The sequence below is a fragment of the Gouania willdenowi genome, chromosome 3, assembly GCF_900634775.1.
Source record: "Gouania willdenowi chromosome 3, fGouWil2.1, whole genome shotgun sequence".
NCBI classification, from domain to species: domain Eukaryota; kingdom Metazoa; phylum Chordata; class Actinopteri; order Blenniiformes; family Gobiesocidae; genus Gouania; species Gouania willdenowi.
This window is the reverse complement of record NC_041046.1, coordinates 40758390-40783813: the sequence shown is the minus strand read 5'-3', so window position 1 is coordinate 40783813 and position 25424 is coordinate 40758390. Positions and strand designations below refer to the sequence as shown.

The 25424-nt window shown below is 36.5% G+C and overlaps 2 protein-coding genes across 2 annotated transcripts in view; both read right to left on the bottom strand.

The window, feature by feature from the left end:
- The window catches only part of LOC114456660 (protein arginine N-methyltransferase 3-like), a 75068-nt gene extending 67574 nt beyond the window's left edge, over positions 1–7494 (bottom strand). The window contains exons 1-7 of the mRNA XM_028438583.1: positions 7423–7494; positions 7110–7218; positions 4583–4665; positions 4448–4497; positions 2564–2669; positions 2232–2391; positions 943–1084 (exon numbers count right to left, since the gene is read on the bottom strand). Of these exons, the coding sequence (XP_028294384.1) occupies positions 943–1084; positions 2232–2391; positions 2564–2669; positions 4448–4497; positions 4583–4665; positions 7110–7218; positions 7423–7444 (672 nt within the window). The 5' untranslated portion in view covers positions 7445–7494. The remainder of the gene's footprint in view (positions 1–942; positions 1085–2231; positions 2392–2563; positions 2670–4447; positions 4498–4582; positions 4666–7109; positions 7219–7422) is intronic.
- Positions 7495–8792: 1298 nt separating this feature from the next.
- Positions 8793–14454, bottom strand: LOC114458536 (oxidoreductase HTATIP2-like). The gene is made up of 7 exons (XM_028440960.1): positions 14297–14454; positions 11832–12021; positions 11643–11750; positions 11053–11190; positions 10911–10972; positions 9010–9227; positions 8793–8806 (listed from the first exon to the last, which is right to left on the bottom strand). The coding sequence occupies exons 1-6, from the start codon at positions 14419–14421 to the stop codon at positions 9011–9013; spliced, it is 840 nt and encodes a 279-aa protein (XP_028296761.1). The 5' UTR covers positions 14422–14454; the 3' UTR covers positions 8793–8806; position 9010.
- Positions 14455–25424: the final 10970 nt, after the last annotated feature.

Below are 25424 nucleotides of genomic sequence, written 5' to 3'. Positions count from 1 at the left end.
CAGTAAATTGTAGATCAGCCATAGGCAACTGGCGGCCCACAAAGTGCTGTAAATGCACAAAAACTCCTCAAACATCAAAGAAAACTACAGAAATATACAAAATGACTCCAAAAATACACAAAAATGACTCAAAAAAATGCAAAATGACAACAAAAACACAAACTGACTGAAACAAATCCCAAAGTAAATTCACAAAATGATTCCAAAAACACACAACGTAACAAGAAATTCACAAAAAAAACTGCATAAACACACAAAATGACTCCAAAATTATACAAAATGACAAAAATACACAACATGAAAAGCAAAATAAACAAAATTTCTCCAAAAACATACATAAAAGTGACTGAAACAACACAAATAAATGAAATGACTCCTAAAACACCCAAAACAACAACAAAAACATGCATAAAATACATAAGAGTAACTGAAAAGTATATCTAACAACACAAATGCACAAAATGACTCCTAAAACACCCAGAACAACTATCAAAAAACTGAAAAATGTACAAAACAACTCCAAAAACACAAAAAATGACAAGAAATACACAAAATGAAAAGCAAAATACACAAAATGACTCCAAAAACATAAATAAAATACATAGAGGTAAATGTAACAACACAAATGCACTAAAACACCCAAGACGGACTAAAAAAAACAACTGAAATACACAGAAATGACTCCAAAAACACAAAATGACAACTAAAGTACACACAAAAATATGTAAAGCGATAACAAAAATGACAATAAAAACACAAATTTGTTTTTATTTCCTGCATTATTGCTCAGATTGGTCATTATTCTGAATGGTGCAAGAGAGTAGATCTGTGTAAGCTGTTTATACACTGCTGAGCCTGCTTTACATACTGTATTTTGTGCTGGGACAAAGACTCACAGGACTATAAGAAGGATCTGAATATATGTTGAGGGACTGATCAAACCTTCAACATCTCCTCATGGATGCTGTAATGGCCATAGGAGCTAAAGTAGGCTTCATCCTCATCCTCACGGAGCTCGGCCACGGCGCCCATGGTGCTGGATCTGCTGGTTCCAGCGTTCAGCACCAGGCCCTGAGCCAGCAGCCTGAGAACACACACACACACACACACACACACAAAGAACCGCATTCAACTTCTCATATGGGACAACGGAACAAAGGCAGAGAGAGAGAGAGAGAGGAAAGCACACAGCCTTCACGCAGGACCAAGCAGTAAATGAAGGAGATGGGAGGCATTCATCTTTCTAACTCTCCACCACCAGCAGCACTCGTTCAGTAATTTTCCCTTATAGCACCTAAAAGCTGCACCCCCCACCCCCTCCCCACTTTAACCTCCATGCTGCAGTGGAATTTTCCTTTCCCCTATCTATCTTTCCCTTTCCTACAAACTTCTTTCACAAGGTACTTCAGTTAATGCTCCTGCAAATCTCTGCTCAGCGTGTCCCCCTGCTGGTCTGCAGACAGACCTGCACTACAAGACAAGTACCCCATTTGTCCCACTACAACATTTTGATCTAATCAAGATCATTTCTACCATAATTTTGTGTCATTTCATGGATTTTGTTGTTTGTTCTTTTTTATTATGCAGTACATTTTTCTTTTATTTTGTGTCATTTTGTGTATTCTGTTGTTGTTTGTCGTTTTTTTATATTATTCATCATATTTTTCTCTTATTTCATGTGTTTTTGTTGTCCTTTTTGTGTGTTCTTGGTATTATTTAAATGATTCACTCTGTGTGTATTTTTGGTGTCGTTTGGTTGTTTCTTATGTCGTTTTTGTATGTTTATCTGTTATTTTTGTGTATTTTATAGTGATCTTGTGTATTTTTCGATCATTTAGTGTGTCTTTGTTGTCGTTTTGTGTGTTGCTGGTATTAGTAAGTATTTTTCTCACTTAGCGTGTGTGTTTTGGTGTCATTTTGTCTATTTTGTTGTTGTTTGTCAGTTCTTTTCATTATTCAGGGTATTTTTTCTCTTATTTTGTGTGTTTTTGTTGTCATTTTGAATTGCTGGTAATATTTAGTACGATAATCATTTTTAACTGAAAATAAACATAAAACTACATATTTTTAATGCTTTCTTTTGTTAATTTTTCCTCTCTCTCAAGTACCCCCTGTAGTGCCATCACGTGCCCCTCATTTGAGAAACACTGCTCTCAAGGATATTCAGTAACCGAGACATGAAAAAGATTAAAAAGTGCTCAAATGTGAGGAAATGCAGTAGAATTACTGACTTGAGTTTGTGCAGGTCATCCATCGCTCTGGCCAACGCCTCCTCTGACTGACGAGCTCTCCCCTCTGCAGCCTGGGCCCTGCGCTGCAGTGCATCATGGGATTCAGACGCACTTGGCGAGCACGACGTCGACCCTTCACTGTCACAGAGCTCCTCGAGATCTGAGAGAAGAATCCAAGAAGTAAAGAGAAATATGTCAAGTTAGATTTCAATTACCTGAAACGTGCAGCAGTAGCAGCAGCACAAAGTCCATCTTTTGTCGGTGACTTTCAGTTGTTTGGACGTTTGAAAAGATTAGAAACAGGCAGATGGGGGGGCACACTGCACCTCTACCTGTTTGTAGCAGTGGGTCATCTTGTAGGACTGGACGCAGAAAGTCTTCACTCTCCCAGGGTAGAGGAGCACCTGACAGTCCCATGAGACGGGATGCACTGCACTTCTACACACACACACACACACACACAACAACAACTATGTAAACAAATTTAACCTGTGTACCCTTTGTTCTTTGGTTATTCCGTTTTAAAACCATATCAAAATAACAAATAAACAGTGTGGTTAATTTGTTTTTCTGACTTAAAACCAAAGCAGAAATACAGAAAAACCAAAAACCAGATTTTTTCCTTTAATTTTTTATTTTTTTAAACTTGTTCTGTCTGTGATATTTGGATATTTACGGTTAATTTAGAGAAAGAACTGAAGTCCGCTGCACCTGGTTTCTCTCCCCAGGTCCTGGACCAGGTCTCCTCACATAATAAGACTGTTTATGATTTATTTCAGCAGTTTTCTGGTCCTGCTCATGTTTTCATTCAGTCTGTGGATGTTTTAGCTCGTACAAAGCTGCTCACGTTTAGGTTTTGTTTCGTGGTGTTACGGTCCAAATAGTATCCAAATAAACTGGTGACTGACTATCGACTGGTGTGAGGAACAATAGATGTTAGAACTTCTACGATTTGACACTTTCGCAAAATCAATTACAGCTTTTTTGAGGGCAGTAAAAATGTTTATTTTGCACGTTATAAATACCGCTAACGGCAGCCGTCAACACACATGGAAGTTGATCACAAGAAACGAGGAGCACCAGTAGATTCATTGCACCACCTCTGGTTCCTTCATCACATATGTACATGTTTTACGTAACATCCATTTTTTTGGGTCACCAGATTATCTGGATACTATTTGGACTGTAACACTGTTCAGTAAAGTTTGCAGATATTCACAAATTTGGACTTCAAGCATCAATAACTCTTTAACGAAACGTCATCGACACACAATTTATACCTCTGCCATCAGTGTGAGGTAGAAAACATGAAACAAGATCATTTTATGAAACGCAGCAGAGTAAAAGTCCGTCTGTGTGGTGAGATTAAAACATGAAGCTTTTTTCCTAGTTTCCCAGTAAATATCCAAATATCACACAAACAGAAGCAGATTTAATTTTAAAACAGAAAAATGCTCCTTGTTTGGTTTTTCTGGATTTTGGTTTTGGTTTTAAATCATTAAAACAAATTAACCACACTGTTTATTTGTTATTTAGATTTGGTTTTAAATCAGAATAATCAAAGAACAAAGGGTACATGGATTCAATTTCAATGTGACTTTTTCATGTCATTATTTAGAATAATAACAATCTGATTTTTTTTATTATTTTTTTGTAATCTGATTTTTAACACAGGTTTTTGTGTGTTTTTGTTTTCATTGATTATATGTTCCTGTCATTTTTTCAAGTTTCCGAGTGTTTAATTTTTGTTGTTTTGTGTGTTTTTTTTTTTTTCTTTAATAAATGTTGATAACAGTATGTGTCGTTTCTTATACATTTACTCATATGTAACAGGGCTTTTGACGTACATTGTATGTGTTGTTTCTCTGTTTATTATAATTATATGCAAAAGGAATTTTTCCAACTAGGAGACAAACAAAGTTGACTTATTTGTGTTTTTTTGGTCATCTTTTGTATATTTCCTCTCAAATTCTGTGTTTTTTGTTGTTCTTTTATTTGTTTTTGGAGTAATTTTGTGTATTTATGTTGAGTCTCTGATGGGATGGAGTCACCTTCACTTGCAGATTGATCACATCTTATTTAAGCGTTTTAAAATGATCTGACTATTCAGTGTTGGGTCATTTTCATTCATTTCATAATAATCAGTTTTATTCTTTCAAACACATTTCAATATCAATTGTATTGATCATTTCACACAATGTTGTAGATAAACTTACTGTTGCACGTATGAAGTTGATCATTTTTATGTATCCGTAGTCGTCTAAACCTGATGAGAGAAAGAAACCATGAGCTTTTTCTGACAAACCACACGTTTCTTCCATCATCTGTGGAGCGACTGATCAACAACTTACTGTGTTTTCTGATCACATCTACGAGGTTGATCTGGTGCTCAGCTGAGCAGTGGTGCAGGGTGTCAGCAACACAACTCAGCGCCCTGAAACAATGCAAACGAGACGTTAGAAACACTGAAATGCGGCATAAATAGAGTTAGAATTGACTGGAACGTAGCAAATTTGACTTATTTTGGGTTTTTTACTCAGAAACTGAGAACTTTCCACCAGTAGCGGGAACATGGCTTAGATTGTGGGTAGGCCTCAGAAAAGTGGATGGGTCAGTTAATAATAGTAATTAATAAGAATTTATTTATTTATTTAAATAACATGTTTCCCTTCATCTGTTTCTGCACTTTTCTGGGACACTGACGCTGCGTTCAAGGCAACTCTGAACTTAAAGCTATGATTATTCTGAATGGCAATTTTTATTTATTTATTTATTACGTAGCATATTTCAACATCAAGGCATTCAAAGTGATTCATGTAAGGCTTTAAAAACATCACACAGGGCTCAAGTAAAAAAAAGGACTTTAAATTCATTTAAAAATCACAAAAACAGCTCATTTAACATAAATAAATCCTGCAGTAATTCATTCTTGAACTTTGTGAATTTTCTTGTATATTATTTCCAGATATTTTTGGCATTAAAATGCTTTTAATCACTGTTTTGCCAGAGACATGTGGTTCTGCACGGTGCCATCGTTGTTGTGGAACGTCAGACAAATGATTTTAGAGAAAGTCAGACTTTAAAGTGCAGGAGCCCCTACTCCAGGTGGAGACCCCCGTCAATTAAACAAGAATTCTGAGTTGCATTGAACGCAGCACGAGGGCAGAAACTTCCTGGTGACGATGCAGCCTGTGGGCGGGCTTAAGAGTCCGCATGTTGGGTGCAAATCACTGATTGGCTGAAAAGCTTTGGCTCAAAGCTTTCCTTGGGCTGGTTATTGAATGAACAGCACCTGAGGGGTGGGTGGATACATTGTGCTTTAAACAAGTACTGTCCGGGTGCTTCAAAATAGTCCCTCCTATCTCCTTTCCTATCCACTTTTCCTCCACCCCTGGATGTGTTTTAGTAGCGGCCATGATAAGGAGTGTTCTAATTCTCTACAAGCTAAGGAAAGGAGGCTCAATGCTTCCTTTATAACCTCCGTTAGCCTAGGAAACACTGATGCATCCTTTACCAAAGGAGAGAAGATAATGCTGACCCAGAATTCCTTGTGGCAACAACATTTAAAGGGACATGCTCATTCGAGCGTTCACAGAAACTCACGATGAGTGAAGAAAAAAGGATCAGAGACATTTTTAGCCACATTACGTTTTATTCAACATATTTAATTCACCTAGGAATGCTTTGTGCAGTTGTACATGTGTATTCCTACAACGTCATGTAGGCCTATATCTTGCATAAATGTAACAATTTCATAAAATCATACTTATTTTGGATTAATGTTGATTAGTGATTGGAAGGTGAGTGTGAGCAACCATCCTCAATGTGACGTTCTTTTAGTTTCACTTTAGTTCCTCGTAGCCTGTTAGCCTCTTTTCCTTTCATTTACATTCAAACTATGCCTTATAATTAGTTTTAAAAGCTATTCTTATCTTATTCTGTCAGCCATCGGGGTAACCATGGTTACACTGGAGAAGATTGCAGACTGATCTAGAAGTGCAAAATGTTTTTATTTAATGTTTTTTTTTTGTGAGCATCCAATATATTTACGCATCCGTGTGAGATGCCTGGATGTACATGCTGAACGCACACAGAGCCATTTAGAGAGAGTTGCGACTTTGGTGTTAAAAACGTTTATTTTTTGTGCGACTTCCGGGTCTTTTTATCTCTCAACAACCTGTGACGCATGCATGTGCGTGCGTGCGTGCGTGTGAGCGATAACCCACGGAGGAGATGGAGGTAGCCACACACACACAAAATGTATAATAAAAATATACTAAATGAGTAAAACAAAACAAAAAACAAAACAATATTTATCCAAAAAATACACAAAACGACAACAGAAACGCACAAAAATATACAAAAAGGCTCCAAAAACACACAAATTGACTCCAAAAAAACATACATTACAGAAAATACATCGAACAACAACACAAATATGAAAATGACTCAAAATACACAAAACTAGATATTTATACAAAAAAAAAAAACATGCACAAAACTACACCAAAAAATATACAATAATGCACAAAATGACTCCAGAATCACACAACAATGGCAACAAAAAACTATAATTATACAAAAAATGCACAAAACAGAAAGATACAAAAATACACATAATGATTCAAAAAAAAAAACATACATTACAGAAAAATACACCAAACAAAAAATATATAAAAATGAGTAAAAAAAACAAACACATTCATTATGCACATGTCCCATAGAAATAAACCAGGGAAATCACACATACTCATTTGGCCATAATTGACAACTCTACTTAAGCTCCTCCCATTATATGAATACATACTTCTGACGGGCAGTGTAATAATAATAATAATAATAATATAAATAAGTTAGATGAACAAAGGGTTTTCTCACCTCTCACAGAAAAGACAAGTCACAGACTGACACTCGTCCTCCATCCACTGCTCTTCATCATCTTCATCATCTTCATCAGACAGTTCAGGCATGTCCTCAGCAGCTCTCCCTGTTAGAGAGCAGGCGATGAAGAAACAGACTTATTACAATCCAAACATCATCATCATCACTTTGAGATGCACCTTTAAAACACACGGAGAAATTAAACTAAAGAAATAAAATATTTCTGAAAGGCAGAACACATAAACACGTCTATTATCTGCAGTTTCATGTCATTGCATTTGACTTTTTTTTTGTTATTTGCAGCACTCACGTGGATCCGTGTGTTCTGCCATGTTGTTGCTAATGTAGCGGAGCACTTCCTGGTGACGGAGAGTGACGCAACAAAATGGGCGGACTTAGTTACATTAAGCACTTATAAAGATGACCACAAGATGTCACTAGACTTTAACTGTTTTGGCGATGAATGAAATATATGTATTTCTTTTTTTTTCATTATAAACATCAAGACTTCGTTTCATTATTTAAAAAAAGAAAAATAAAACACCTAAAGGAGCAACTTTGTGCAGAAATGAACATAATGTAATAAAAAAAAACATTTAAAACTATAAGACAAGTGAATAAAATGTAAATGGACACAGCAATAAAGGAACATTTTCAATAAATTAGTAGTTTTGAATCATTAAATAATAAAGTGAAGACTTTATTATTTATAACCAAATTCACTGAGTTACACACATTTTTAACATTATTTGTGAATGAAAAGGTTTTCTGTTTCACATTGTATTAAAGTTGTTGAGAATTAAATCTAAACGTTCAAATTGCAATTAATTAATTAATTCAAAGTCTTCAAGTATGGTTTGTTTGTTTTTTTCTTCATTTGCCAGATTTTGTTACATTTTTTATGAGTAAAGATCATCAGATCACGTTAGGATATTAAATTGTGCATCTCCAGATTCAACCACAAGAGAGCGCTATTACATCAGAATGAGTAAAAGCATATTCAAATATGAAGGCAAATTTATGTCTTTATTATTCGATCATAAAAAGTTGCTTTAGCCAAAGAAAACTTTACTTTTAATTATAAAAATATTTGACCCGAAATTGGAAAACTTTTTTTAAATTATTGTTTAAACAGGTTTTCATTATTATTAAAGTAAGTTATTTGATTCTTTTTTAAAGTTATATCTTTTGTGTATTTGGGTGATATTATATATGATGGGTTGGAAAATTTCCGTCTATTATTACCACATCTCACTCACACACACACACACTACAAAAATGCACATTTGTGAGATATCCACCCAATGTTTGGGGTCATCACTTTAAATCAGAGCTGGTTCTCAATAACCAACCTCGTAATATAAAAATAAAACACAAAAATAAACAATTCCTATCATATTGTCCCACTGATGCCATTAGATTCACACCTTTCTGTTGAACTGGGGCGAGTTTATTGATATTACAGATTTAGAAAACACACGCAGATACAAAAAAAAATAAAAAAAACACCAACACAATAGACAGACAGTATTTTAAAGAGCAGTGTTTATAAAGAGTGCTTTGGTTATCATGTAGCTTCCTCCCAGCATGCAACATGTTTCAAGTTAAAAAAAAACTTGAACAAAATAATGGTACTGAGCGTTGAAGCGATCTTTGTGTTGAAGCGATCTTTGTGGTGCATTTGAAGAAAGAACCTGTAAAGACAAAATCAAATCAATATTTTACATTTTATTCCAAGAATTCTATATATTTTTTGCAATAAAACCAGTTGTTGGAGAAGCTTAAAACTTTTATAGTAGAGATAAAGAAAGCAGAAGTCACAGAGTCACGTGATGCACTGGTTTCAGAACTGCTCCAGTACCATATATGAACCCCGTCACATTCATTCCATTCCTACCTCATTTCCCAGCACCTTTTCCCAGAGCTGCAATATGTTTGTGTTCCAGGATCTCTGACTTCTGCTCCGACGGACGCACAGTGTTGGACACAATAGCTCTGGCCACAGCCTGAATGGGGATGGCCATGGACGTAGAAAACACAGAGGACCAAGCGCTCAAGAACTTCCTCGACAGCCACTCAAGGGGTCGGCTCTCCACCCTGTCCACCAACAGCACTCTGGGACAAAAGAAATGACTTTTAAATTACATTGTTGTGCGTTACAACCTTCTAATTAAAACCTTCTAATCAAACCAAATAAGGTTAACTAAAGTAGGGGTGGACGTGTGTGCGCACGTGGTCATCTGTGAGGGAATTGCTGCCAGTCTGGCTAGCCTATCAAACTAGTCCCTACGGAGAGATGGCGCCCCCTACGCTCCGTTTTCAGCAACGTAGAGGAAATATTCTATTGTTTTTTTCCTTTTTTGAACGGTACCGTCGTATTAATTGTTGCACACTTGGACACAAAAGAGATTTCTAGGCGTGCACGGGTTGTTTAAACTCTCTCTTTAATCTGCATAACCGAGAAACGCATCGTCCGTGTTCCAATATTACTGCAGGCCCCACACACCGTTGCCGCTTGCACGGACGCCACGCAATCCCTCTATGCTGTGAACAATTCCTGGTGAGAACCCTAGTCTACAGCACTGGTTCTCAAACTGGGGTCCGTGAAAAAAATAAAAAACCATAATTTTTTTTTTTTTTTTAACTATTTTTCACGTTGTATCATTACAAAAGTGTATAACTACATGTGAGGACCAATAGAACAAACATGCTTTACATGTACGTTCTATAGATACTGAAAATGACTGTATCACTGAAGTGTGATGTCATCTCAATGGCTATAAAATCATACAAAAAAAAAACTAGTGCAGGTACTCTTTGAAGTTTGTCTTTAAAGATTACAATTTTATTTAGCAGACACTTTTATCCAAAGCGACGTTCAACACGAGCAGTTAGAGTTAAAGGACTTGCTCAACATCCCAGTGATTGACCAGGTTGGATTTGAACCAGAGACCCTCTGATTACTAGCCTGTTTCTTTCTACCATCTTGTCTGTTTTATACACTCTTAAATCTTCCTAAAGGTCCTCTTCGCTCCTCCTAACAGCATCTCTTAAGGCCTAACATGCTTTGTGAATTACGATAATTTATTTATTTTATTCAAATGTAGAATACTGTCGATATTATGCTGAAGGTTAAAATGTATGTAACCAATTTGTCATGAAAAATGGGTCAGTTCTCTGAGTAACATCACTCGATGAAGAATTTTCTAACATTCCACACTACAAAATGAGTAATAAAAGTATGTATGATTCATGCTGATATTGTATCGGATCGATATCAGTATCGGCCAATACTCAAGGCTGCAATATCGGTATCGTATCGGAACTGAAAAAGTTGCATCGGGACATCCCTAGTATGAACATTCAAACTTTGACCCAAACCCGACAGAGAAAAACCTCATTTTTTTTTCGTAACACAACCGACATATTTTCGTTTGTTTTATTGGTAAGCGCTCTTTTAGTAACAAATGACTGTTAATGTCAATAGAACAGATCAGCGCACGGGGTAACGAGTGAACGTCAAACACAAACAGAGACAGTGAATCCGTTTCAATGATTAATGTATGAAACTTCAGCGCTCACTGCTACAGCTGCTACATAAAGTTATGTCAAACGTGCATCAAAGGATTGTATTTTCTTAGATTGTTCCAAATTATTTTGTAAATAATACAAACGAGAAGAAAGACAAAGGTCTTTTCGTTGTTAGTGACAACAGTTGGTCGTAAACAAGCTATGGCTGTTAACATACAGTATAACCAACTCATGTTATATGAAGTTATCAGAGATGAAATGGCTCACCCAGGTCTGTACACAGACAATCGGTCGAACCCCAGAGCTTCGATTTCTGCTTCCACTTGTCCCTGCAAGAAAAAATGCATGAAGAATGACGACAAACATGGAAACCATGGCTGTGTGAAAAGTCCCGGTTAAACATTCACACCTTGACTTTAAGGTAGAGGAAATTGTTGTTCTTATCGGCTCCTCTGGAAGATTCCAGGTGAAAGTGGGAGCAACTTCCTGCCTTGGCGAGCTCGGCTGATTTTAAAACATAGTCGTGATCAACTCGGACGAAGCCTTCCTGAAATATATAATAATAAAAAAAAAACAGACATTTTGAGGATAGTGTTTAGTGAGCATTTCCTAAAGAAATGATTAATGATGACTACTGTATGTTAACTGTTTCATTTTTTTTTCCAGTTTCTGGATTATAGCTATTGTACCTTAAGTAAATAATTGTACTCAACTCTATGATTGAGGTGTTAATAAAGGGCTCCAGTGTGGCCTAACCTTTAGTGAAAACATAATTTAAAAAAAAATAAAAAAAGTTCTTTGGTATGTTTTGCTTAATTAATCATTTGTGACACTGAAAGGAAACAAGGAACTTATTAAATCAACAATGTTACACACAAAGTTTAAAAAAAATAAATTCAGATTTATTTTGATTTTTAAAAACATGTTGGACAAAGTGTGACATCTGCAAAGTCCATTGTTTTGTCTCCACCATAGAAAACTTGTATATGGATTACTCACAGCTCCAGCCTTTGCTCTAGTCGTACCAAGACAGCAGTAGCCAACATCATGGCCCTGAAAGGCAGCTGCGTAATCATCAAGCTTCTCAAAGTCCACGACTTCCTGAACCTGGAGGGCACAGAAAATGAAACACCAAGTCAGTGGTATTTAAAAAACGTCATTAACTGATAACTGACTCAGCTCACGAACCAGGTTTTTGTACGCTTCATCTTCAAAAGTGAGCATTCTCCTTCCTATGAGAGTTATTTTGGAGAAGATGTTACGCTCCAGCAGCTCTTGAAGCAGCACTTTGCCCGATTCTCCAGACGCACCGAGTATGAAACAGCTTTTATTCTGCACTCTGAAGTTCTCCTCCAGGGTTTTCATGTCTTCAGCCATACTGAGTATCCAAAACAAGCAAACCTCAGTTATCTCCAAAATTATTAATTACTAATAACTGTTAACATTACATCATTAATAGGATTGGAACATCTAATAGAAAACATCAAATTTACTAATCCTGTAATGAAGCTTTGTCTGGTTTATCTTAGTTTGCACAACAGTAAATTACACACACACACAAGCAGTGTTTCAGTGTGTGATCTAAGCTGGCTCCACACCCAGTCATTATGTACATTATGTAACACGAGTTGGGAACTGATAGCCTACAACAACAGGGAAAAAACGTGCACCGAGTGCATGCATAGTGTCGGTAAACAAAGATAAAAATCTAAATTTATTCTAATGGATGGAGAAATAAATTGTGAGAAATGTGATGTCAGGTCTATGTTGTGTCAATTTAAAATAAAATTTTAAAACTCTAAAATTTAGACTATAGTTATACACCTTTTTGCGTGACGTCAGCACTTAACCTAGCAACGCGCGCTGCCATTTCAAGAGGGGTATGCTTTTGCTTTACAACCGCCATTGACCGCTGACAACACGATGGAGATCTTGCAGTCTGGCAGATTTTTATCGTAGAATGCCCAAATTCTGCGTAGTATTTGGTTGTCAGAACCACGACTGGCTGAAGGAAAAGATATCATCATTTTACAGAATACCTACAGAAAAAAGACCAGAAAACGGAAGGTATGAATCCAAGCACTGAGGCCAACGTACAACGACAAAACTACATAGAGCCCAAATCAAAGTGGTCGTATGTTTGCAGGAGAGATTTCATTAATAGTAGGTTGTGTATTTTGGGGATCTAATTTCTTCCTTACTGATTTTATGACATTGATTATGAATTAGCCTACATTTAAATTGTAATTTATTCAGCAATGACTGTAATGTCTATAGCTAGTTAGCTAGCTAGGGCCAACTAGAGGGCTTTCATGCCGAGTTTACACCTAATTATGATGTTTTACGAATGTAATTTTTTGCCATCATTCTTGACATTCTTAACGTCACTAAACGATTTGGAATAGAGTTCTGAACAGAGCGTGCCGGTTGTTGGCATTCGTGTGAGTCGTACCATTAATCTTAATGCATGCTTGGCTGGGAAACTCCCATATATTACCCCTCTTTCCCACCATCATCCCGTATTAGTATTTTTCCAGGAAACAACTCAGAAGAGAGACGGATGGACGTAAGACGTTGCGGCGGAAAAAAAACCCAAAGAAGTCGTGTAAACCAATCAGATGCAACTTTTCTTCATATCGGTGCTTGGCCTTTGGCTCTAATATGCTGAAATAATCGTAAGACAATGAGTAAAACCTTTGCGTTGTCTGTGGTAAATACCGTAAATAGCGGTTGTCAAGCAATCACACACCCCTCTTAAAATAGTGGCGGGTGTTGCTAGGTCAAGTGTCCCGGATGCTGACATCACCGCAAAAAGGTGTATTCTTAAAATGGCATGTAGCATGTTGGTGTTAATTAGAAACACATTTTGATTTAGTTTTAGCCTTGAGATAAAAATGTAACTTCATTTGAGTGTTAATTTACTATCAAAAATATTTTATTAATTTGGTTTCTGTCCAAGTCTTTAAATAATTTAAACCTTATTAATAATATTACTAATAATGTCATAAAACGTTATTGCCACCTGATCTTATTTGTATTTTGATTTACATTGCAATAATAATTTATGGGACCACCCTTATATGCACTGTGTGTATGATAGCGTTCATACAGTGTATACAGACTTACTGGCTCTTTTCAACAATTTTTTGACACATTTTTTTTTTTTTTTAATATTTTTTATCTGATCTAATTTTGCACTGAGTGAGTTTTCTTCTGCTATGCTGCTGTAACACTGTAAATGTCTCAATTGCGAGATGAATAAAGGATCATCTTATCTTATTCTATTTAACTAAGCACATTTATCAATGTTGGCATTAAACTCAAATACGACAATAAAGTACTGACGAATTCAGGAAAATATGGTCATAATATTAAAACAAATGCAAACTGGACACAAAGAAGTGCCTCGATTGACCAAATCGTATTTTTTTTTAAAAAAAAATAAATTGACAGTTTTTTCAATGGACTCTGGTCGTTGCTTGAAAAATAATCGCGAATGCGCAAAATTTCTCCACATAATTTCTCCACAAATGTCAACAATAAATGTAATATATTCCCATAGAGAATGCATTCAGCAGAGTGTGGTCTGGACACATTATCTCCGTATGGGCGCCATTCATAATAATTGATATTAATTCTACATTCGTCATTACCTGGGGTATTCAACTGGATCACTGGAATCAAAATAAGTCAATATGGCGGCGATAAGTGCAACTAAAAGAGTTAAAATCCCGACCACTGTTCCCAGACTGGACGCCAGCTGTTTGAGGAGTGACATCACCACGAGCTTCCGCTTTCAGTCACTTCCTGTTTACAGCGTGGGCCATCATAGACATTATAATACGTATATAATGTCTATGTGAGCCATGGCGTGAGCAATGTCGTCTTCCTGCGCTCTTTGTACTTAAATAAAAAAATAAAATAAAATAATAAGTGATGATACAGAAACAGATAAGACTACATCATGACCAGATACGGTTTTTAGAAAATGTGATGATACATTATTAATATAAATCTCCAGAGAAAATGAGAGTTACTGGAAAACAGCCTGGTCATCCTCCACCAGAGATCACTAATACGCATGCGCAGTAGAGACACACATTTGCCACACCTAGTTTGTTTTAGCATAATATTGCGTTACCACAGTAATAGCCGAGGTGACCAGCCCACTACATTATCAGAACACCACTGTTAATTAAGTCAGTAATGCTCAACATGTGGCTCTTTATGTCTTTATTTTAATTATTATTCCCCAAGAAAACCATAAAAGTAGGTCACTTTTTAACCCCTTTATACCTATTTCCTTTGGCCATTTTGCAACTTCCTTTGTCCAATTTTTGCCCCTTTTCAAAAAAGTTCTGACACTTTTTTTCAGACTTTAGCTACCTTTTGCCAATAAATACATGTTTTTTTTTTTTTTCTATTTTTTTGTCCGTTTTTGCAAGTTCATTTTGACCCTTCTTTCAAATTTTGTCCTTTCATGAATTTTTTTGGCCACTTTTCATCCAAATAATCTAACTGTTGCCCAAGAAATACCATTGTTTCCTTTTTCCCCCTTTGTTTTGACTCTTATGTTCCACTTTGTAGCCCTTTTTCACTATTGTTTGCTACATTTTGCCCCTTTTCACTATAGAGGGTTTTTCATGGCACGTCATCAACCCGGAAGTCGCCATTTTGGAGATATGCAGCAGCAGGTCTACAAACAGCACGCAGACAAGAAAATCGTAAATTTCGAGACGAAATGGTGAACTATTGCCGTGTTTTTGGCTGTACCAATCGGTCAAACAATGCGACACATTTGGAGTTTTATAGATTGCCAAAAATCATAACAAATCAGGGAGAACAATCTCACAAGTTATCAGAGGAAAGGAGGCGCTTGTGGCTAGCAAAGCTCAACCAGGATCTACGAAGCAAAATGTGCTTTACCTTCAAAATGGCGACTTCCGGGTTGATGACGCGCCGTGAAAACCCTCTATAGTTTGACACATTTTGTCCATTTTCACTATTGTTTGCCACATTTTGCCAATTTAAGCGACCCCTTGCCAATACATACCACCTGGTTTCTCTTTATTTGCCAATTTTTTGTCCACTCTTGACTGCTTTTTTGGTCCATTTTAGTCACTTTACACTTTCTTGCCACTTTTGGTCACCTGTTAGCATATATGCCTCCAAAAAAAAAAAACTTAGCGGACCGGACCTGCCCACCAGGATGATGCCTGGTATGCCAGATGGCCAGACCACCCCTGGGTGAAAGTAATGGATTACAAAAACTCAAGTTACTGTAATTGAGTAGCTTTTATGGGTTTTTCTTGTACTTTTTTGAGCATATTTCTAAATCAGTCATTTTACTTGTACTTAAGTACGTTTTAAAAGAAGTAATTTGTGACATTTCTACACCCAATCGTTACTGTGTAAATTGTTATTATTTTTGTTTTAAAATGATCAATGGACATTATAAAACTACAAAAATGAAATGACCAGACATCAATCAAATAATTCATATATTCCTAGTCGTGCCAGTTCTGATCAACACCCAGCCACTTTATTGGGTTCAGGTTGCGGTTTCTACCTATTATGTTGTTACTCACAGCATGGCACATTTGGCATGGCACTGTTTTACAGTTCATACATTTATCTATCCTTATAAACATTATAAAATCCCATATTCATTGTTAACTTTCCATTCTCTCTCTCAAGTACCTCCTGCAGTGCCATCCCATACCCTTAGTGGTACATGTACCCCGTTTGAGAATCACTAACATAGAAGACCACTTAGACCTCTTTGATGTTATCTCATAAATACAAGATTTTAAGTCATAATTATTACTTAGCTCATAATTAAGACATACTGTCATAATTGTGACTTAGTATCTCACAGTTATGGCTTAGTATCACAGAATTACGACTTAGTATCTCATAACTATGACTCAGTATCTCATCGTTATGAATTAGTATCACATAATTATGACTTAGTATCTCATAGTTATGACTTAGTATCACATAATTATGACTTAGTATCTCATAGTTATGACTCAATAATTCTTATTATTTTACTTTTCATAGTTTTTTTGGTTTTTTACTGGGAATGGGCTTCCATTGTTTCCATAGGAATAATTAAAAAAAAATGTTTAGCTCTATTTATATTATTTATTTTTTTCTTCAATATGAATGCATGGATCAACTTGACTTTTATTGTTTTCCTAGTGAGTCGACATACGCCCAATCACAGCTTTGTTCTTTTGGAATTCACCGACGAGAAAAAGGCTTATTTTCTAAACGTTATTCTGGCCAAAACCAAAAAGATTAAAGTGAATTTAGAGAAAACTGTCATCTGTCAAATAAAGACAGCCTAAATGTCTTCCTTAGTATTTTCCCTGAAGTAACAAACAATAGGTTTTTATACAGAAGGGAAATCCTGAGGGCTTTCTAGTAATTCATACTCACACACACACACACACACCGATTAACTTAATGCTGCTGAGTAAAAGCATCCAGAACAATTACTGTGTATTCATAGATTAGGAGGTGAAAAGGGAAAGTTTAGGAAAGCACATTCGCATGTGTATAGGTCACCCATTGTGGACTGTGATTTTCAAAATAAGTTGCTGTAATTAGGACTTGTTTCAAATGTTGCTTTCATACAATCTCTACTACTACTGCTGTTGTATATTTTGCAATAAAGCGATTGTGACACTTGTGCATGTTTGATGAGAAAGACTGTGGACCAAACACTGTAAAGTAAATTTGCCTTTTGTCAGACCTTCAGGGGGTTTCATTAGGCAACACCTCCATACAAAGAAACCTAGTCCAGTCACATGCAATGAATTCATCAACACCCCATGTTTTTAACACCCCTGCCACTTTGAACACAAGGCATCGACCCAATTTCATAGAATATGACGGTAGCCAGGGATGATCCTTTAAAGATGTCAGCAGTGAGCGACAGAAAGAAAAGAGGCTAAGGTGGAGAGAAGAGGCCTTAAACTGGCACTCCGCTGAAATGAAATGTCGCCTCTTTGTTCCTTAGCCGCGGGTGCTAATTGGGCCAGGCGGCGGGGAGGAAAGCTACTGCTGGGCTCCTGTCTGTCGCACCTGTTGAGCCATTGTCTCTGGCATTGATCAGTCAGGAAGTTGAAGTAAGAAGGCTTATGCCTCAGTGGGTGTGTGGCAGAAACGTGGTTCAATTTGATTTTAGAGCTCCGCTGCTGGAGGTGGAAATGCCAATGATGGTCAGTGGTCAATGGTGTTTTACCATTGATTAGCTAGCACTGAAAGACAAATGGATCTTGAAGAGCTGTGTTTTATTGGCCCGGTCACTTGGATCTCGTTAACTTTACATTAAAAGTTGCAGCAACTTAGCCTTGATTCATCTGAAGTTCATATTGAATTGAATTTGCTGTAAAAACCTCGAATAACAGTATAAGACTAAATGGCCCTCGGGTATAACTAGTCTTTGATTCAATACTTTTGGGCAATGGGGGTATGTATGGCACTACAGGGGGTACTTGAGAGAGAGAGAGGAAAATTAACAAATAAAATAATACAAAATATGGGGTTTAATAATGTTTATTTTTAGTTAAAAATGATAATCACACAGAATATTACCAGCAACTCACAAAAACGACAACAAACACACACAAAATAAGAGAAAAATATAATGAATAGTAAAAAGAACATACAAACAACAACAAAATACACAAAATGACACCAAAAAAAAACACATAAGAGAGAAAAATACTATTACCAGCGACACACAAAACGACAACAAAGACACACAAAATGAGAGAAAACTACACAAGATCACTACAAAATACACAAAAATAACACAGAAACATACAAAACGACATTAAAAAAACACACACAGAGATAGAATAATTTAAATAAATATTACAAAAACACGTAAAAAACCACAAAAACAAAAAAATATACTGAATAATAAAAAGAACAGACAAACAACAACAAAATACACAAAATTACATCAAAACAGACAAAATGATAATAAAAATGATCTTGATTAGAATATGAATGGAAAATACAAGGATCAGTAATTGGTCCCACATCAGGTGGGATATTACTGGAAATAATAAACACTATTGAATAAATCTATTCAGGAGGCACTAAATACTGCAGTTTCATTCCACTTATTTACACAATTTGATTCTTTAAACTGTGTTATCACTTATTATTAGAGAAAGGGCTACTTGAGCCAAAAAAGTTTGAGAACCACTGCTTTTGAGGACCAAAAACTAAATACTGTACTTCAAGACGATTATTTTTAATTACTGACGAATGCAAGTTAATATATTTTTTTTAATTTTATTTGGGATAAAATGGTATGAGGTTTCATTTTCCCTGAAAGTATCTGCTGTGAATCCTCTGTTAAAAAAAAGAACACTGGATTCCTCTATGCTGGCTAACTATAGACCAATCAGAAACCTTCCATTCATGGCCAAGATCATTGAGAAGGTGATCTTCAACCAACTGAGTCAATTCTTAACGTTCAACAAAATATTTGATATGTTTCAGTCAGGCTTTCCTTCTCATCACAGCACTGAATCTGCTCTTATCAAAGTGATCAATGACATAAGGTTGAACACTGATTCAGGAAAAGTACCTGTTCTCATTCTACTGGATCTCAGTGCTGCATTTGACACTGTAGATCAGACCACAGATTGCAAACATGGGTTGGACTAAATGGAAAAGTATAGCAATGGTTTAAGTCATACTTGGAGGATCAAAGTTATTTTGTAAGCATTGGAATCTTTGAATCTGACAGATTACCAATGTCCTGTGGGGTTCCTCAGGGCTCTGTTCTTGGACCTCTTCTGTTTAGCCTTTATATGCTTCCTTTAGAACAAACTTTACAGAACTGTAAGGTTGATTATCAGAGCTACGCAGATGACACACAACTATATCTATCACTGAACCCAGATGACTATGGTCCTCGAGGTGTTGTGTGACTGCTTAGAAAAAGTAAACTGCTGGATGAGTGAAAACTTCCTTCAACTAAATCATCACAAGATGGAGGTGATTGTCTTTGGTAACAAAGAAAAGAGGACTGCTGTCAGCAAGTATCTTGAGTCTTGATCTTTAAAAGCTAAACAGCTACAGCTGGTTCAGAACGCTGAACAAAGAGGTCAGAGCACATTACTCCAGTTTTAAAGTCTTTACACTGGCTCCCAGTCAGCCTCAGGATAGACTTTAATGTTCTGCTGCTGGTGTATAAATCTGTGAATGGGTTTGGTCCAGAATACATCAGTGAGATGTTAGTCAGGTATGAACCCAGCAGGTCTCTCAGATCTATGGACACAGGTCAGATAGTGGAGCCCAGAGCTCACAGTGAACATGGTGATGCTGCTTTTAGTTGTTATGCTGCAAAGAAGTGGAACAAACTGCAGCAGAGCTGAAGTCAGCATTTTTGGTCATGTTGATGTAATGTGTTTGGTGATTATTTTAAATATTTTTACTGATATTTTAAATGTTTTTACTGCTGATTTTAATGTTCTCATTGATTTTAAACTGTTGAATGTTTTCTGTTGCACTTTTTGACCATGTAAAGCAGTGATTCTCACTGGTGGGTCGGGAACCAAAAGTGGGTCACGGACCTCTACTGGGTGGGTCGCAGACAGCTGGTCAAAATGTATTTTATTTTGAAAGAAACTTTTCTTTTGATAGGCATGCTGTGAAATGCATGTTAAAAAGGAAAATATGTAGATTTATGTTGGAAAAATATGTGTTTCAACAGCTATTTTTGAAAAACTAAATTTTGTTGGTTGAATTCTAAAAAAAAAAAAAAAAAAAAAAAAAAAAAGTGGGTCGCGATTTAATGTCCTTGGCAAAATGTGGGTCCCAGGGTGGGACCAGTTGAGAACCACTGATCAATCAATCAATCAATCAATCAATCTTTATTTGTATAGCGTCAAATCATAACCAATGGTATCTCAAGACACTTTACAGTAGAGCAGTCTTAAGGACGAACTCTTCATTTTATGGATACACACATATGCATATATACGTATATACACATACATATGTATCCCACACCCAACATGAATTCATCATGGTGGCAAGGAAAACCTTCTGTTAAGCAGCAGGAACCTTGTGTGGATCCCATTCCTATGATGAACAGCCATCCACGTTATGCTGTGTTGGGTGTGTGCAGAGGAAAGGGTGGAGACTGATGTAAAGCACATTGAGTTGCCTTGTGTAGGAAATGTCCAATACAAATAAATGTGCCTTGACTTGTGTCTCAAACATAAATCACAATTTAAAAATATATATCAAAACTGAAACACAGGCCGAAGCAATAATGCTTAAATGCACAACATAAATCATAATATTCAAATTACCTTCCTCAATAATACAATAATACACACAAAATAAATGCAAGCATTCAACACAGTACATTTGAGTTGCCTTTTTCAAATAATGCACAAAAAAAAGATATATATACTGTATATATATATATACTGTATGTTTATATACTTTCTTCTATATACAACATTTCTACAGCTTTACATAAAATATATTGTTACATTTTCTTTTTTGAAAATAAATAGTTTTGTCACTCATTTTTTTTCTTTATCAACATTATTCCACAATTTACCCCTGGAACAGTACTAGGGGTGATTAAAATGTAATGTTCAAGTGTACACTGATTATCCCTACCATTAAGACCAATATGGTCAAACATGCAGGACTGTGTATTCTCTATTTCCCACACGCACGCACGCACGCACGCACGCACGCACGCACGCACACACACACACACACACACACACCACACACACACACACACACACCACACACACACACACACACACACACACACACACACACCACACACACACCACACACACACACACACACACACACACACACACACACACCAACTCAGCCCTAAGCCCTCGAACCCCTCATCCACAGACTCTGGAGTGTGATGCTAATGATGTAATTAATGGAGCTGACAGCACAATCTGCTGCCCATTGTCTCCCAATAAACAGCTTTACAGTCCACATGGACCACAGAGGGGCCACAGATTTAAAACTGAGGGCCAGGACAGTGAGGGAAGGGGACAGCCCAGCCAAAGCTCAGACCTCAGGGGACAGCGCTGATCCTGAAGTGGGGATTAGCTCAATTAGAAGGACTGTCTGATCAGGAAGCAGGGTTCGATGGCACCTGTGGGATGTGGTTGTGTGTTTTATGACGGGGGCCTCCATCATTAGAGCAGACTGTTGCCATTCGTTGTTTGAACTGACGCAGCTGCTGTGAACAAAAGGAAAAATGACGCCTTCTATTTCATCGTGACCTTGTGGCACAGATATCCATTTATTGTTAAACACTTCAATGCTAATTATTCTTTAATGTGTTTTATCAGCAAAATGATATCATGCACTATGAATATATTAGTGCGCCTGCATCAATATTGTTGGTGCTCACAAGATTAATTAGCAAAAAATATATACATTTCAAGATATGACAATATTGATATTTATACTTTTTATGAAGGCAACCACAGTTATTAGGGGTGCAACATAAGAAGCTCAACTAAGATTTACCACTAAGTATTTACAAAGTAATCCATAAAATGTATTGTTTTTCATTTTTAAAGTTGAAATAAATGCACATTTGTAGATGTTTTTACAATGCATAATCTCCATAAACATATTAAAAACATATTGTTGTGTTAATTTAGTCAACACCAATGGTAAGGAGTTCATTGCAGGAAATTGGTGTTTACAGCTGGTAGTGAAAACTATCAATTTGTTGTATCTCTATGATTCTAAATGTAGTTTTAGCTTCCTGTACTGATTACCAGGTGTTTCCATGTTGACAGTAGTATTAACATTTTTTTTTTTGTTGACGGCACTAGGTTTTTAACTATTAGGGTAAACAAATAAGTCTGTTTGTTGTTGTATTTACAATTAAGGATCGCACAAACAGAAAATATTAAATTCAGCTTTAATCTTTTCATAACAAGAGCATGAAAATAGGTTATGTATTTGTAGTTAATGGACAACTTTAACAACATCATTATGTCACCAGACACTAGATTATGGTAGTTTTTACCCTTTACCTAGTTTTTTGGGGTGTTTTTTTTTTTTTTTTTGGTTACAGTTACACCCCACTTTGGACATATTAAGCTTAAAAGCCTTCAAAAGGCCTGACCAGCTGCTTTTCACTGAAGAAATGGAATAGTAAAGCATCTCCATTGAAGGAAAGAAGCTCAGAGCTCTCCTCAGGCTTGGCTTTGTTACGAGCTCAGACTTCTGCAATGTTTGAAACTCTCACTGGAGCTTTTCCTGCTTAGAGATCCTCAGCGAAGCATTGATGAGACCTGTCTGTCCTCCTCTCAGGAACAATGAACTCATTAAAAGAGCAAACAGATTAATACTGGTTTTCAATAGATGGTCCCAAAAAGAGTCTGGCAGAACCTGAAAACCCCCAGCAAAGTTTGCACTTACACATCTGGCCACGCAGCTGCTGTCCTATATACATTTAGGCACACTTTATTTCAGTTTTTTTCCCAATTGCTTACAAAAAACACTTTTTTTTTTTTTTTTTTTTTTAAATGAATAAATGCTTGTTAGAGATATATAGTGTTATATATTCAATAGTTATCATTCATTTGAGTTTTGGTGTTTTTTGTGTGAGGCTAATACTAATATTTACTTCAAACACTTGTGGTTTTAAATAAGGAAAATAATAAATACTGGGACCTAAATAGAGTTTTTTGCACTCCAAAGAGCACGAAACCTTTCTTTTTGCATGAGTTCTAAGTATACCCATAATACTGATGCACGGACCACAACACAATAAACAGGAGAACCCAAGGAGAAGTCATTGTTGTTAATCTAAAACACAGAGACAGGGTAGGTGGTCAGTGGGAAATGCTGTTGGAAATAGGTGAGCTTTGAGTCCGACTTCGAATTGGGAAAATGCACAATTTGCACAGTTGTACGCTCCTCTAGCTTCCGCTACCACCTCAATGCTAAACATGTAGCAGCTAGCTAGGACAACGGTCCTAGTGGCAGCAGGAAGTGTCTCCAATCGACACTGGATAAGATGACAGGGTTCAGAGCCAAAATGAATAAGTCCATGAGTGACAAATGAACAAAGTCCCTGGCTAAATGACAGTCGACCACACTCGGTGGTGGAGGATGTGGGCGGGGCAAGAAGCGGTGCTACAGATAGCGTCATCTGACCCAAGTTGCCAACTTATCAACTTCTATGTAGAAAGACTATTTCAAACTAAATTCAGCTTTATCAGTTAGTCTATTCATTTCATGACACGGATATTGTAACTATTTGGCAATGTTCCATTTCCACTTCTCTGGAATGTTCTGTAGTAAGTGCTGTTCGCTCAAATCTGAAAAATGTAAATATGCATTGAACTTTACAACAACTTCTGTCAGAATAAAATATGCATCATCTATAAAACATCGACACAAATGTTAAGACAAAAATACGACCACAATGTGACTAGTCTCCTATAAATATCATGTGCCAATTTGTTTTTAATATATTTAAAAACTCATTTTTGTATTCATTTAGTCAACACCAATGGTAAGGAGTTCCATGCCTTCATTGCTCTGTACGTTTTAAGAACTTGGTGTTTGCTGATGGTAGTGAAAACTGTCCATTTGCTGTGACTATATGATTCTAAATGTAGTTTTAGTTTCCTGTGCTGATTAACAGGTGTTCTAAATTGCAGAAACGTCCATGTTGCAAGTGGTAGTGAAGCAGTCATCTTGTCCTCCACCTTTTCAGGGTTTCAGATTTGTTCGTTTTCAGACTCAGCTTATTCTTACTTAAACACATGTCACTTTTATGGACAGTTGTCTGCTCACAAAGTGGAGAACAAGTGCCTTTGTTGGACCTCTAAGCCGTCTGAAGGGATGTGTATTGGCCTTAAAAGTTAATCTTTAAAGACCTGCTTTGTTAAATTTAACTAATTAAATCATGCTAACAGTGATCAGGGTTTAGCTGCTTTTTTAAAAAAAATACAACATTCATCTCAAAAGTGTTGTCAGCCAACCTGTAAGACATATAATTAAAATGTACATTGTTGCACTATTTGGAATAAGATGAGCAGTAAGACAATCCCAGGAGAAAATGCAATTTGAAACAGTTAAATCTGCACAGCCTTTTATGAGGTATTAATAACATAAGACACCAAAGCTCCTTAGTGAATATTTGCGTTTGGATTTGAGTTTTCCGTATCAGCTCCATTTGGAGTTTTAAATCTCCTCTTTGTGGCCGAACGGGTAAAGCCTAATGACTCCTTTGAACCACCGACAGAACCCAGAGAATGGCTTTGGGAATGTCAACCAACTAACCTTTAGTCTCTTTCCCACATCCAGCAACAGTGAAGGGCAGCGTAATACCCATGTTTGAATTCTGGTCCACCTCTTATGTCCATAATGGGCTGGTGATTTTGTATATCACACGCAAACATTAAGCAATTAGCATATTACACAGAAATGACTTGATACCAGGGTACTCAGACCCACCGCATTGTAAAGGTTATACATGAATCAAAGGAGAAATAACTTTTTTTTTGAGAGAGATTATGCTTTTGTCATTTGTAAATGTTACATTGTGGATACATTGATGATTTTTATATTGCAGGCGTCCTATTGTGGTATATATAATAACAGCACAGTTAAATGGTCAAGTTTAGCAATTTTTTTCTCATAATAATAAAAAGAAACTCCACAAAATCTACACAAAAAGTGTAAATTCTGTCTTTGAGTTGAGTGTTGATCAAACATTTATTC